Below are 15,274 nucleotides of genomic sequence, written 5' to 3'. Positions count from 1 at the left end.
AAAGCAGAAGGGAAACACTTTTGGGAGAGACCTTTAATACTAGATTCCAACATATGAGATAAAAATTGAGCCATTTATCACTTCAGACAGGAACCAAAGCCAACTCAGTCACAGATGAGCCTAGATGGAACTCAGGACTGCCTTCCATCACTGCTGTTAAATACAGGCTGAGCTCCCCTTCAGCAACACCAGAGAGAGGAAAAATGGAAATACAAGGTATTTACTGTGAGCAAAGACAGTTGGGTTTGCTGTTGGTGTTTTTTTTTTGTTTGTTTGTTTTTTGTTGTTGTTGTTTGGGGTTTTTTTTGTGTGTTTTTTTTTTCTTTTTTCTAAAAAATATTTTAAACATGAAATGGGATATGAGAAATGCCCGTCTGCTGTGACAGCCTGACATTCTAGTCAGATAGTGACCACACACTCTGTCCATCCTAAACTGTCACTGACAGAGGGAGCCACAAATCATGGTGAAAACAGTTTCAAACTCATTTTTAATGTAAGGGGTTCCTTTTCATAGTTTCAAAAGAATGGCAGTATGGGACACTTTTGATTCAAGAACACCCAAAGTCAACTTCAGCAAACATTTACACATCACTTCTTACCATGTCTTTTTAAAAGTAAGCCCTGGCCTTTAAGAATTCTCTCTGTTTCATACTTAAACAAAAATTAGTAATTACATGAAACCATAGAAAGCCTACAAATGGCTTATTAGAAAGTGCTCAGACATTATGAAAAGCAGTGCATTGTTGCTGCCTATCTTTCACATAGATCAGGAAAGCTAACATAACTGAAAACTGGCGAAATTGCACCTTGTGTATGTTACACTTTAACTGGTATCAAGGATACATTTAGCACACGGATATGCGTTTTTCAACAAGATCTGCCTAAATACATAACATGCCAATCTTAAAAGTAACATTTACCAATCCCTTACCACTCCAAAGACTGGGAAAAATCTCCCTAAAGACAGGAGCTATAGCAAATACAGAAATGTTGTGAAACACAGAAATTCTACGAAAGCTAGTTTTGAGACCCAAATGCCAAATCTGAACCATTTTCAAACTTCTTTTCTCATAAGGAACAAGACTTCTAGTCACACAATTAACATTTAAAAGGAAGTTGATTATTTTCTGAATTTTGCTATTTTAGAATGGACGGACTTCCCTTGAGTTGATCTAAACATGAATATCATGCTGTTCTTCCATTCTTGCAAAACTTCCCAGACACGATGGCTGGGTGATATATGCCAAAGAGGAACTGGAAACAAATTTGAAGTCCTGAAAGAATGCCTTTCCAGTTCCCTCTACATCTTGGCCACTTCTTATATTACTCTCCCATACAAATTTCACAAAAATATTAATACAGTGTGAAACTTTATAAGTAGAATACAGAAAACACCTTCTGTAAATCATCAGAAAAGTACAGAGCACAAGCTAAGATGCACTGAGCAGGACCCAAAGCCAGAAAAGGATCACTTTAAAAATCGGATAGAATTATTTAGTGAATTCTAATTTCATGTTCCTCCAACAGATACAAATTTCTGTAAACATTACAAGTGTAGCAAATTGAGGTCTACTTTTCACACACATAGTATTTGGATTTAACTACTGGGTTTATTAATATCTAGATATATCTTCCATTGCATATCTGAGCTCTCTTTATAATGAAAGAGCAAATTAAGTTTTACACATACCTGTAAGACACAAATATGCAGCTAAATACCGTTTTTCAAGGCCATCTTTATAGGTCTGAATCGCACCATAGATTGGAGGTAGAATGAAAATCAGGTTACTCACTGTGTTCCCTGTAGGACAGAAACACAAAGCAGAGATTTAGAATTGGGTACCATGCACTTAAACTAAATCTAACAAAATTACATTCCCTCATTAGAGACAGGTTCAACAGTTTTCACCCAGGAAGTGACCCAGCAAGACACCACTGCTCTCCCTCCCTGGTCTAGTGGAAGGTGTCCCTGCCCACAGCAAGGGGCTTGGAACTAGATGGTCTTGAAGGTCCCTTCCAACCCAAACCTTTCTAGGACTCTATCCTACATTCTACCCAATGCAAAGAAATTACATGTGCTGCAGAGACCAGAGAAAGCAATAAAAGCCAAGAGCCCAGCTCTTGTACACTGATTTAGATTTTGGCTTGTTTTTCTTTTCCCAACTGTGCTGACCTAAGCAAAAGTGCAATGAAATCCTGCAAAGTTTAAGTGAAACAAAAGTGCATCTCTCAACAGAAAGGATGCAGATTCAGCTTTTTCACTTAACCACAAATCATAATTTTGAGAATAGAGGTTATGTTATGGGAATTAAATGCCATACAATTTGGAAAAATGAGCAAATCTGTTAAAAAAAGGCTTATACAAAATAAATTGCACATTTTCACACACCATCAGGTAAATATATATATAAAACTGAAATCTAATTTGCAGATATCCCAATGAAATAGACAATTTATGAGGCTATGAAGGCACCAATCCCCCCTTCTGTATTTTTTATTCAGCAGAAAACATTTTCAGAAATCTTTTTCATTTTTTATTCAGTAGAAAACAAAAGCATTTAACATTCTAGAACAAGGAACAAGAGTGAGCAGGTCCTTTCTGAATCCACCCCTACTTCAAGCAGCTATTTTTCAGGAGTCCTACTTGCCAAAATCCATCCAAAACAAAAGCAAAACATACCAAAATATGTTCATGTAACTTTAAGGTATTGCAGCATCTCTAAAAACAAAAATCCATACTTCACAATTTTAAAGAAAATTCATACTCAAATGGAAAAAAGGTTATTTCAGAACACATGTAGCAGAAGTGCACCTAGTTCCCTTGAACAAGGTAGCTCTTCTACATTCTCACGACGTACATACAAATCTCACTTTGAGACAGCCTTCTCAACCAGTTAAAAATCTCATCTGATTTTTATCAGAACTTCTTCAAATCACTTCCTTACTGATTTAACATCATATCCTGCCCAACCACGAATTTCACCAAGTTATAACAAGTCAAATCAGATGTGCCAGAGATCTCACTCTTCTAGTCAGCTCTGAAGTAAGTTCCTCCATGTAAAAGAAGCCCAGCTGAAAACAAAAACCTTCTGTAAGGATATCCAAGTTTATACCAATATAAAAGGCCTTTTTTGTGTTTAAATTCTTCATGGAATCATTACTCTTTTACCACATTCCCACAGTGTTGCAATGGGTAGTGATTCACTTTCAACAGAGACCACGTTTGGAAGAAATTCACTCAACAATGCTGTTGTGTGACACACTGACCAATGCCATGGCCTCCTGTAAATCATGCAAACATGTCATTGAGCCTTGAAAACTAGAATAAAGGTTACATAATCTGGATAGTAAAACTCCTGCTTTCTAAAGCAGTGCTCAACTATGCCCATTTTAAAGAGAAGTCAGTAGACATTATATAAATGTCACTGTTCAAGGTCACTTAGTTATGAAACTGTCAAAAACCTGGCAAAAATTCAAATATTAAAATGCCAAACAAAAGAAATACCATGATGTTTATCCACAATTGGGAAGGCACATGACTGTGGAAGAGAGTTGCAGCAGGATAACAAACTTCAGATGGGTGTAAGAATGCAGAAAACAGATTCTTCTGTAGGAAAGGAAAGGGAAGGTTTCAACACTTCCTGTAAAGCTATAATTACATTAAATTATCGAAAATTTATGAGCACTTAATCTGGGAACATCTTGCTGAGAGAGGAAATACCATAGACCTAATCTAGCTGTACATTCCTGCCACTCCTTCTCTGCACTTTTTGGCCCATATTATTCAGAACATTTGCAGCATGGATTAGGCAAGCCTATCTGCAAACATACTTATTGAAAGTTGTGTACATTTTTTTAAAAGGGGAAATGGGAGCAGGGGAACAATAAAGTCCTGTGGCATGCTGCTAGCAGAATTACTTTTTTCAAGAACAAAAACTCCAAGGCCTCTTGCAAACCCAGGTCCCCAGGAATGCATATTTCATAAAAATCTAGCTAGTCTTCACAGGATTATCCTCACACACAATAGCTTATAAATTCATTAAAAGGGATTTTTACTAATTCCACCAAAAAAATGGCAGTGGGATATGCACAGAGATTAACAAAGAATACCAAGAAAGAAGAATAAGGTGACACAATGCAGACCCATAAGTCTACAGTTATTTAACAAACAAGGAAGTGAAACAGTTATTTAACAAACAAGGAGGTTGAAAATGGAAAAACAGTTCAAACTGTCAAAAAAATCATTTTTTTCACTACGTTTCCTTTTTTTGAAACTGGGAAACATAATGCAGCAGAGCTCCATGGGAAAACCAGTGAATGGAGAAATTGCAACTAAGGCACGAGGCAAAATCTATGTAAAATAACTAAAGAAGAAATTATTGGTTGTGCCCATAAGAAATAGGGTACATCAGAAATTTGACGAATGCACATGGATAGACCTGAGCTTAACTCTGTACAGCATTCTTATATTTCACTACTGGATTCCTTGAATACTGGTCCAGGGAGTGACCTAAGTTTTCTTTAGTGAACAAAGACTGCTTCTCAACATTTTATCTTCAACATGTCCATCAAAAGAAAGGCAAACCACATTGTCTGGGGGAGAAATGAATGAACTTGCAGACCGAAATGACAAGAACAGGATTAAATATGATGGCCATGAACACACCTTTCAATGTGAATATGAATCCTTATTCCATATGTAGAATTAATCTATTTGAAGAGGCAGAAAAGTGAATTTAGACTGTATGGTAACTGACCATAAACCATCACTGTATGAACCGAACCCTTTAAATTTATTTCCAAATAGAGGCAGTGAAAATAGTTATGTCTTCATGCAAGTCAACAGTGGAACACACTGTTCTCTAGTTATTGATAAAAGAAAAGAGAAAGCTCATCAGGTGCAAAGAAGCTCCACTCAGATGGGAGTGATGAATGGGAGCCTATAATTTCAGAAGGGACAAAAATTGCTCAGCTCACTGAACAAAACAACGGCTGGATGGAACAAGACTGTGCTCTCTAAAGACATCGTTTGTCAATGCCAATGACAAAAGGGAGCTGTTTGAACTGAAGGATAATACTGACAATGACTAAATAGATATAAACTAACCCTAAATAAATGCGGGCTAGAATAAAGAGGAAAGCTTCTCCTTAGAGAGGAAATATTTACAACTGCTTCCCAACAGAAATGAGCAGCAAGATGAACCTGCTTTCAGAGTGGAGCTCGGGAAGCTCCACAATCAGATTACATGATGCAGTAGCCTACCTGAGTGCTAAACCAGACCATGTCCACAAAGATTATACATGGTACTAGGGACAGGGCTAAATTAAGGTCTAATCACGATAATGCCACTGACTGCACAAATTTCCATACAAGTCTTTCAAGACTGTTTTAATGCAAATCATTGTTTCAAAGTAATGTTTTATTCATTGAGAGAATGCCATAAGGTACCAGAATAAAATCAAATTTATGCAAAACATCTTTTCAACAAGCTTCTGTCTGTAGGAAGAAGAACAGTATGAGTATTAAACCACATCTGCTTCCCGTTCTACAGATACAGCAGCAAAACCTGATAAGTCTTTTTCTAATGCATGTACATTCACAGTCATCTTCAGGCCCTAAGAAATATGTGTGCTATCATTAACACACAAAGATCAGTACAAAGAATGACCAAAAATACAAACAAAAATAAATCAAAAAGGGAAATAGTTTCTACAGGCAGACCCAGGTACAATATACAGCTTACTGTTGCACAGACATTGCAAACTCAGTTAGGAAGGACACAAATTTGAAGTATCTTTCTTAAAATTTCCATTTTTCCAAATATGTAGTTAATTACACACAAGAGAGTAACTGCTACAATAAATTTGGATGAAGAGTCAAAAGAGAAAAAAAAAAGTGAAGTTGTAAATAAATTGTAAAAGAACATAGTCATAAAGGAATAATAAACAGTATGCAAAAAGATAAGGAAAAATGCTGGGAGTTAGAATAAAGATGCTGGTTTTGGTGAAGGAGGAAAAGTGCTATCATAAAAAATAAGCAAAAATTATCATATTCAACTTTTGACAAGGTGATCAGTGTGATTTATCCTGTGTTAAGAGATGCTTTCTCCTATGTTTGTATACAGAATGACAGCAAGATTCACCAAGGACAAGGATCTTTTCAAATTTTAAGATGTTCTTGCTCTCTCTGTCAAACAAATTAGGACTTTTCACTCTCTTATGGTTTTTAAAAGACTCAAACCAATAGAAATAAATGTCACCCTCAGAGAGAAAAGAAGAAAACATTTGCTGTTTAGAAAGTTAACTATACATAAAGAGGTCATTTAATATCAGGACTAATGAACTCAACATTCACCACTGTAAGATTTTTCATTATAGTAAGATTTTTGCATCCCACTGTGAAACAAGAGAAAGGTATATATATTAAAAAATAGCAGCCACTTTTCTAAGTTGCAATAGAGTCAAAGTATCCCTTTAAGAAAACACACAAGCAAACAAAGTTTTGGGGCTGAAAATATCAATTTCAATGTATGGATATCATGGTGCTCTGCACAGTCAATTCCTGGATCATGTAGCTTTATCTTTTTACATCACTGCAGGAAGAGATTAAAAATAATTATAAAAAACAAAGCCTGTCAGATGGCATCACATAGAACTTGATTCATCCTTCTATCTGCTTTCAGACATAAGGAATTCTATTCCATGGTTTTGTTTCTGGAATCACCTCACACAGTTCATTATTAAAGAGTTTACCAAGTTACAAGAAATTGCAAAGCAATGCAATTCAGGCACATTTGAGAGCATAAGCATCTACCATTAAGTATGCTCTCTGCTCAGAAGAACCAGCTTCCCAGAATCACCTGGTTTGGCCACTAACTTCAACCTTGCGCTGTTTTCGCTCATGGCTTATCACCAGAAGGGCAGAGCAGCAATTAGATTTTCACTTCCACCAGCCAGTTTTAATATATTCCACTTCAAAGTCTACAATAACTGCACTTCAGAGTGTCAGGAAATGAAAACTCCTGTTTCCATTTGATATTTCAGAAGGACCTCAAGGGGAGAAAACCAAGTCACCCCAACAGGAATTTTGCCAATTTGTAATTACTGGACTCCCTACTTGCTAATGTGCATGAAGGATCAATATAAACTTCCTGTCACTTACTGAAATACAACACAGTGTTACTGCAGGCTGGAACAGAGGACCAATGCTGGCTTGAAAATAAAAATGATAAAATAAATTTTAAAAAATGGGAGCTTGGGGTATTTGTTTTTAAGCTACAAGATCTATTTCTTATGTTGTATAATTTTCCTTTCCAAATACTAAACTAGCCTCGATTTTGTTTACAGGGACATTAATTCAAGTTACAACTTCAGCAATTCAGCTGCAACTTGTACTGGCTACCACATTTCTAATAACAAAATGGGAAAAATACTGAAGGAAACAAATACTGAAGGAACTAGTGGCCTGTATAAGCTGTGTATGAAAGCTTCCTGAGGAACTATAAAAATGAGTACACATAAATAACAACACAAATCAATGGATCTTTACTGAGACTACTAGATCTTCCTCGGTATTTAAAATTATATCAGAAATCTATGGAGCAAGCTCACGCAGATCATAGGAATCATAAAATTAAAAGACAGATAAAACAGCACAGAAAAATGTAATGAAGTACTTTACAAAGAAATGCTGCATTAATCTAGCTCTGTATAGAAACTGTCATACTATTATGAGAAAAACTGTAAGGCACAAATGAGAGGGAGGGAGTAGATACAACAACTAGGAGTACTACACAGGAAAAGGAAGACCTGAAAAGGGAAAGAACAGTTACCTAAATCTCAGCCAGATGAAGCTACAAGAAAGCAACGTAAAATCCAAAGGGTTTACATGGGGGAAGGATTGAAAAGAAATATTATTTGCATTACTGAAGAAGAGCATTCTGATGGCACCAACAGGCTGAACCAAGGAAAAGGGAAGTTTCAGCAGGACATCTAGAAATCTAGCATCTGGCAGCAGCAACATCTCCCAAAAGAAACCATGAATCCTGGAAGAGTTTAAAACAGAATGGACAACACTGCAAGACACATGAAGGAAACAATGCACCGTGGGTGAAGAGAGGTGGCAAACAAGGCAGGAACACAGGCTCCTTCCCAAGGCCAGCACCAACTCAGATGCATACCACTGGTGTGAGCACACTGCGTTCCAGTTGCACGTGTCTCAGCCTCAGCAGCAGCAGAGCTTCTTCCAGTAAGTCCAAGTGCTGGGACAAGGCCAAAAAAACTGAAGGCAACATTGCTGCTGCAGAGCCAGTGGCCAGCTGGAAGGTTTAAGTGTTTAAAGTCGGAATGCAGGGCAGCGCTTCTAGACCTAGGCTGCTTCTCCCTTGCTGGGCCTCCATTTCTCCAGGATAGCACAGCACAGATATGCAAGTTGATATCCTTCTGAAGAGGTAAACCATTCCAGTGATATACTGGACTGGGGAGGAGTAAAGAGGCAATTTTAGAAAAAAAATTAATTATTAACAACACAATTTGATTTTTCTTTCCAGTGCACATTTGTAAGTGGTTCCAACATGCTGTGTCAAGTGATACATTCCGATTTATGGTTTTACACACTTTATATCCCAGCTGCAGAATTCAATCCCTTGGCATTGATCATACTAGTCCAGCTAATGTTTTTAGATGGTTTTAGTCTGATTACACTATTTCATGTTACACTTGGGTTCTTCAATAGAATCAAAAAGTATTTAGAAGAGAAAGCTCTTGACATTGCTGACTAACAAAACACACACAAGTAAGCTCAGTTCAAACCTGTAAAGTGTGGGTGTATTTTCTTATGCACAAGCCTCTTTGGAATGCACATCCTACAAAAGCCCTTATTATAAACCGCTTCTGAATTGCCCTAGGTTACAATTAAGCTATCCTTTTCCTTACCCTCATCTCTGCAAATTGCTTTGCTACTGTAAAGGCATTCGAAAACTACAACTTAACAGAAGATTATACTAACACTGACTTTGCTTCTTACATAAATTACACTAAAAATAAATGAGAGAAAGCTAATACTTAAATTCATATTTTAAAGCTCCATTTGTTTCTTCATAAGAAACCAATACCCTTGAAGATACCCTTGCAATCTCAGAAATACAACAGTTGTGTTTATAGTGCAAATTTAAATTTAGACAGTGAAACATTTATTGCAGGGGTAAATAAATTTTGCTCTTTACCCTCAAATCTAAAACACATCGGTCACCTATTTAGTCTCCTTTACTGCAGGGTCTAAGCAACCCCAGTCTTCTGTCTCAATATCCCTGCAAGACAGGCTGGACAAAGCTGCTTGAGTCACAAAGAAACCGGCATAAAACTGGAGTCAGGACCGTCAAACACCAAAGTGTTCCTCCAGCCACTTGACCATCCTTAGCTGCCACAATAAAAATGAATGAGTTCACCACACCACTTCTCGTAAGTAAAGCTTCAAAGTAGAAAATGCAGTCACAGTAAGAGCTGGGTACTTTCCAGAAACAATGTTTTTGTTACCAGTTCTCATGCTTAGCATAATGAACTTCTCCTCCTGGAATTCTTAAAGGCTATCACAAGTGAAAAAAAAAGTGCCTAAAGCCCTAGAACTTGCATTGATTTTTTTTTTTTTTTTTTGGGGGAAGGGCGACTTCTGATTTTTTCCGAGGGTTCTGTCTCAAAACTTTTCATGAGTGAAGTCTGAGATCAGCATGAACTGCTCTTCCCCAGAAGAGCATTAGAAGGGTAGATTAAAATGTGGAGGACCAGCTGTGAAGTTTGATAGATAATTATGAAAGCAATTGCAATGAAAATATTCTGAGGTGATAGGCCAGAATAAGAATAGCTACAACACCTGAATTAAAAAGCCAAGTACTGTCTTCTCTTTTGAAGCCTATTATCTCACTGTAGTTGTATGTTTATCACACCAATGCCTGTCACAAGTGCAGGGCATGTTGGAAAATTAATAAATGGTTTTTGCATTTTGAATGTACCATTACCTGAAAAATAACAGTATTTAGAAATGTAATAATAAAGATGCAAGAATCCATTCATGACCATTTTTTTGAGACTTCAGGAAGCAGCTTGGACAAATCTAATAGTACACACCTTCTTTACAAGACATTTTATTCTTAATCCAAGAAATTCACAATTAGCCAGACTGCAAGGAATAAACTTGCATTACAGCCAGCTGCTATGCCATCCTGTCATATTTTAATATTGCTTTCCTAGGGTATGAGAAACCACATGGAAAAGAAAGCATAATTTCTCCAATAAACACGAATCTAAGATGATAGAAAGCACACCAATTACTTTGAAGTACACCTGGAAGGATTTTGAAAGCAAATTTAAAGTAAAAACAGTTGACATAGGCATATCATTTGAAATACCAATCTAGAAAGCTCGCTAAAAGCAAGTGCTTACATCTGGAAAATGCAATCAAAGTCTAAAGAGATTAGGCTGAGATGATGTAAAGTTGGAATATTACATGCAATAAGCTTGTTGCTGAAGGGCAGATTTGCTTCTTTTATATCCTTTACTGGAAAACAAAATAAAACCTATTTTAAATGTTATTTTAAGGCAGTTTGATGATGTCAGACTGGAAGGAAATAACAGACATGGAGATTACTGTTCAGCCTCTGCTAAAACTAAGCAGTGACCAATATAATACACTGATTATCCATGTAATTTTCATCATTCTTAACTCCTTCCAGCCATTCTTCTCCTATGGTGGCATCAGCATCCTGGCTTCCTGTTCAGTGTCTGCACCAACTCCTTTAAGTCTAAGGGTCTGTTCAGGGGAGAAAGCACAGATTTTAGCATCTGACAGCTTTGAGCTACCAAGTACATACAACCCAGCATCTCTCAGTCCTCACTACAACGGAAAAAAACAACTTGAGGCATGGAAGCTGTGGGTATCAGCTGTGGGTATCAGCCAGAGCCAGAGGCTCTGGTAGGACTGTCCCAGGCACTATGCAGTGACAAAGAAGAGCAGAGCCTTAGGGGAGCCCAACATGCTCACTGGACAATGAGCAGCAGAGTATAATGTGTGCCAGTGCTCCTGTCCAAGTATTTGTAGCTTTAGCTTGGGTAGTCCATCTTCAAAATCCAAATCCTCCCACTTTCTCTTTCTTCCCTTTCTTACTAAGAATACAGATTTCCCCTGGGTGTCCAGAACAATTAAAGTCTCCTCTACTAATGACTCATGCCATTCTTTTGCCCTATTTGGATGGCAGGAAATTAAAGGTGAAATACTACATAACAACTGTAGGAGAACACATGAGGATAATGAAACCAGCCAGCAACCACAGCCTGATTCAGACACACCGCAGGCACTCAAATACTGATTGGTGACATTCACCCTCATCAGCTGTAATAAAAAAATCCTTCTGCAAATAATGATATTTTTTCTTTTCTTTTTCAGGGCTACCTTAAATGAAAAAGCCTAAGGCTACCTGAAACATGTGATGACAGGCAACTGATCACAGAAATGACCCGGAATCATCATCTTCACTCCTAAATATCTAACTTTATCTCTTTTACGTAGGTACTTCATTTCTCCAAAGTCTACATAACCTTTTTCAGTTAATATAACAACTTCCAGCAAAAACTTTCAACAGTACCCAATTAATTCAATAATGCAAGAATCAAAGGTCGTCACTCCTAGTCTACAACTAACTCCAACTGTATTCTTTAGTCACTGTCCAATTGTGATTTCAAGACAACCTTCTTGTTCATGCTTAAAAAATGAAAAGAAAAAGATTAGCAATCATCTATCATCCACAAATCTTGGCAAAAGCTATTCATCTGGAGGGAAAATGAAGCTTCGCCACAGAGACGGCAAGATCAAAGTCCATATCTTAAGTATCTCACAGTCTAAACCAAATAAAGAGATATAAAATAAATTGAAGGTTCAAACTTTTAAACACCATCATTTTGTTATAAATATAAATTAATATAGTACCAATACAATAATAGTTCATAAGGTGGGTGGCAGGAATTTGGGCAGAAATCTGTTATACTGAATAAGATACAAAATAGTATAAAAAAATCCATGTACAAATTAACCATGTTCCCAACACAAATGTGGCCCAAAGGCTGGCAGAGGAAATCTTCCAGAGGAAATGCCTGAGACAATTGTAGAAAAAAAATAATACAAAAGTCAAGTGGAAATCAGCATGGAAGAGCTTGGAAGGAAATGCATTTAAGAAACGGAAATTACAGTATTTCTCTGCAGCCCAGAATAGAGGTGGGGGGGAAAAGGACATGAAACATTAAACTGGGATAGACACAACAGTTTCAGTGTTTCAGTACTGCACAGATGCTATGCATTGTACAGAAGAATATATTCTGAGGAGCCTTGTAGGATTATAAAACTAGGACTTGAAAGATTTAACAGCCACCAAAACTCCGAGTGAAAAGCAACTGTGGTATCACAGATCACAAAGGCATAGCAGTTTGTTTAAGTGAATGAAAACAACATCTGCTGTATGATTTCACTACCACAGTGCATTTCTCTGCTGCTTTCCAAGGCATTGACACAATTCAATCGAACTGATTCTTAGAGAGACACTGCGCTCACCAGTAGCACAAACCAGCAATGATCCTCTGGTTTTTGCTCTGCTACATCGAAAGAAAGCCCTGAACTTCCACACTGCTACTGCTAGCAGCAGCTTATGGAGATAGCATTAAACTGGTATGAACAGAAGTGCATTGCCAACATTTTTTCTACTAAATTGAAAAAATAAAGGAAAAAGTTTTGTTTCTCTGATTTTCCAGGCATTTTACTCATACACTGGGGTCAAACAAATTGAGTATAGTTTCTTCTTTCTGCTTATACAGCTTGTTTACACAACTGTGAAAAAGACGTGGAAAAAAAGAAAAGGAAAAAAAAAGACAAAGACTTCCGTTTTCATTCATGAACAAAATATTACCTGGAGCAACTCTGAGTTTATATATTTGTGGGTTTTTTCTTAAGTCTATAAGATTCAAAATCTAAAAAAAAAAATAAATAACATCTGTATCCTGTGGAAGGAATACAGGAATATCAGTAGAAATACACCGGGCACCTGCATGCAATAACCCCCAGAGCAGCTTAGCTGCTGCAATCTGGGGTCAGCACCAGACCTGGAAGTCTCTGGCAGGAGAGCTGTACTACAGACTCCCTCCAAGAACAATCAAATCTGTAATGAGACTCACACAAATATGAAAAGGTTTGCTGTGCAAGAAAGGGTAAGTACTTGCAGAAGAAAAATACACCCATTTTACCTAGAAGTAATGTAAACTCCTCTCTGTGACAACAAAATCAGTTCATGAGTTCTGTTGGTCATTTTAGCTTCCTGCTGCAGATGACCCATTTGATTTCAGAGCAAGCCAGATCTGCAAAGCTTCTTTCTCAAAGACATAGAAGTAATTTTTCAGTTATCCCTGGGTTTCCTCAATGAAGCTTAAAATACCCATTTGAAGGGATCACAACACCATGATTTCCAGTCAGGAAGCAGGTCTTTGCTTGAACAAACAAATGGCGTTGACCAGGCAGGATGAAGAAAGACATGTCATTGGTTCATCAGGTTAACACAGAATACCTCTGTCCCAAGACTAAAAGCATTCAGAGTAATTTTAATGCTCAGTGCTCTAAAGGACTTCTTTGAGCTAATACTGTCTCTGTTTCCCAGATGCTGATTCTTGTTCAAATGAAAATCCTTATCCAATTGTAAATAGCAATTACTAAAAATCCAGCCTACAGAGCAGTGGCATCATGAACTTATTGCAAATAATGAGCTCATTAAAGCATTGTATAAATCAAGAGCTTCTAGGGTCATGTCTTATGACTACTAAGTTGATACCTTGAAATCCTACTAGTTGGAATACATATAAAATTCACACCAAATTCACACAAAACATACAGATGTTCAGGTCACCCCTAACACCACATCTTTTTCTAATTCTGCTTGTGTGCTTTCCTGCCTGAAGAAGTCTAAATCTTGCTTTCTCAAATATAAAAGTCAAGTCTCAAACCAATGTCCTGAACCTTGCCCAGCTTAATCAGGCCACACTCTTGTCCCCTTCTCCAGCTCCTCTGTTTAGAGAGGAGAATTGCAGTATTACCTGAACTTGGCTAAGGGAAAAAACCTTCCTGTTTACAAAGCCAGCCAGAGATTCTTGAAGAGACACACACTCTGTACATACCGTTTCAGGGTCACTCCAAGGACACTGCATTCAGAAAACACCAACAGTCCAAAGAAATCAAAGAACAATGTAAAACCAAATATAAAAAACTAAAGCCCCAGGACACAGCTGGGAAATAGACCCGCTGCTGGACACTAATCTCAAATATGAAATAAAGTTTGGAATTTCCTTCAGGAAAGTGCTGCAATGTGCACGGCAGGTTGAGTCAGCAGTTGGTGAAGAGGCAAAGAACTGAAGAGGGATCTTGTAAGGCTGAGGAAGGGGCAGGAAGGGTGCAATCTCTCTACTGAGATTGGCAGAGAGAACAACTTCTGCCTCCCGAACTCCAGACGCACTGAAGTACATACTCTGCCAGAGGATGATGGACCTGACTGTAAAGGAGATAATGATCCTAGAGATGCTGACTGCAGTGATCATTTAGAAATATCAGTTTTTCAGTCACTGGTCACAGTGCACATGCAGCATATTTCTTCAAGGAAATTAATTTTTAGAAACAGAAAAAAAATATCATGGTTAGACACTTCATTTTTTTGAGCTAGCACAAAAACTCTGAAAATTTAATTGCATTTTCAAGTACAAAGAAGGGTCTGTGCCTGAAACCTTAAATCTAAACAGCACCCAGCAAAATCACTGAGCCTCTATGCTGAGCTTGCCTATATGGGTATATTCAGATCAATAAATGGTAAATGATTGACACTAAAGCAGTGTTGCTCTGGGTTTTTTTTTTATTGCAAAGTTCTCCAGAATTTCTCTCTTCCTGACACATTCTTTTGCTCTTTGTAGTACTTCCACAGAGACAGAATAACCAAGCACCTTTAATTCATGCAGCAGCTCAGCTTCTCTGCTAATGGACGGAAGAATGAGTGTAATTAATGAGGCAGGTACAAAGAGCCTCCCAGCTAGAAGGCAATCTGAGGTAGGTAGCTTTGCCCTGATAACCACTTGCAAATGGGTTCTCTTCTAGCATTATAATGTCATGTTTAGACACACGTTTTGAATTAAAAGAACTCTTTGCATTTTATAACCTTTCCTGAGCCACAAACCTTTCCATGATCCTCCTGAGGTAGCCAGA

At 37.5% G+C, this 15,274-nt stretch overlaps 1 protein-coding gene across 1 annotated transcript in view; it reads right to left on the bottom strand.

The window, feature by feature from the left end:
* Positions 1 to 15,274, bottom strand: part of ACER3 (alkaline ceramidase 3) — a 56,429-nt gene that overhangs the window by 35,253 nt on the left and 5,902 nt on the right. Inside the window, exon 2 of the mRNA XM_038131940.1 lies at positions 1,691 to 1,801. Coding sequence (XP_037987868.1) covers positions 1,691 to 1,801 — 111 coding nt within the window. The remainder of the gene's footprint in view (positions 1 to 1,690; positions 1,802 to 15,274) is intronic.

The sequence above is a fragment of the Motacilla alba genome, chromosome 1, assembly GCF_015832195.1.
Source record: "Motacilla alba alba isolate MOTALB_02 chromosome 1, Motacilla_alba_V1.0_pri, whole genome shotgun sequence".
NCBI lineage: Eukaryota > Metazoa > Chordata > Aves > Passeriformes > Motacillidae > Motacilla > Motacilla alba.
The sequence above is the reverse complement of the archived record's forward strand: the minus strand, read 5'-3'. Positions and strand labels throughout refer to the sequence as shown.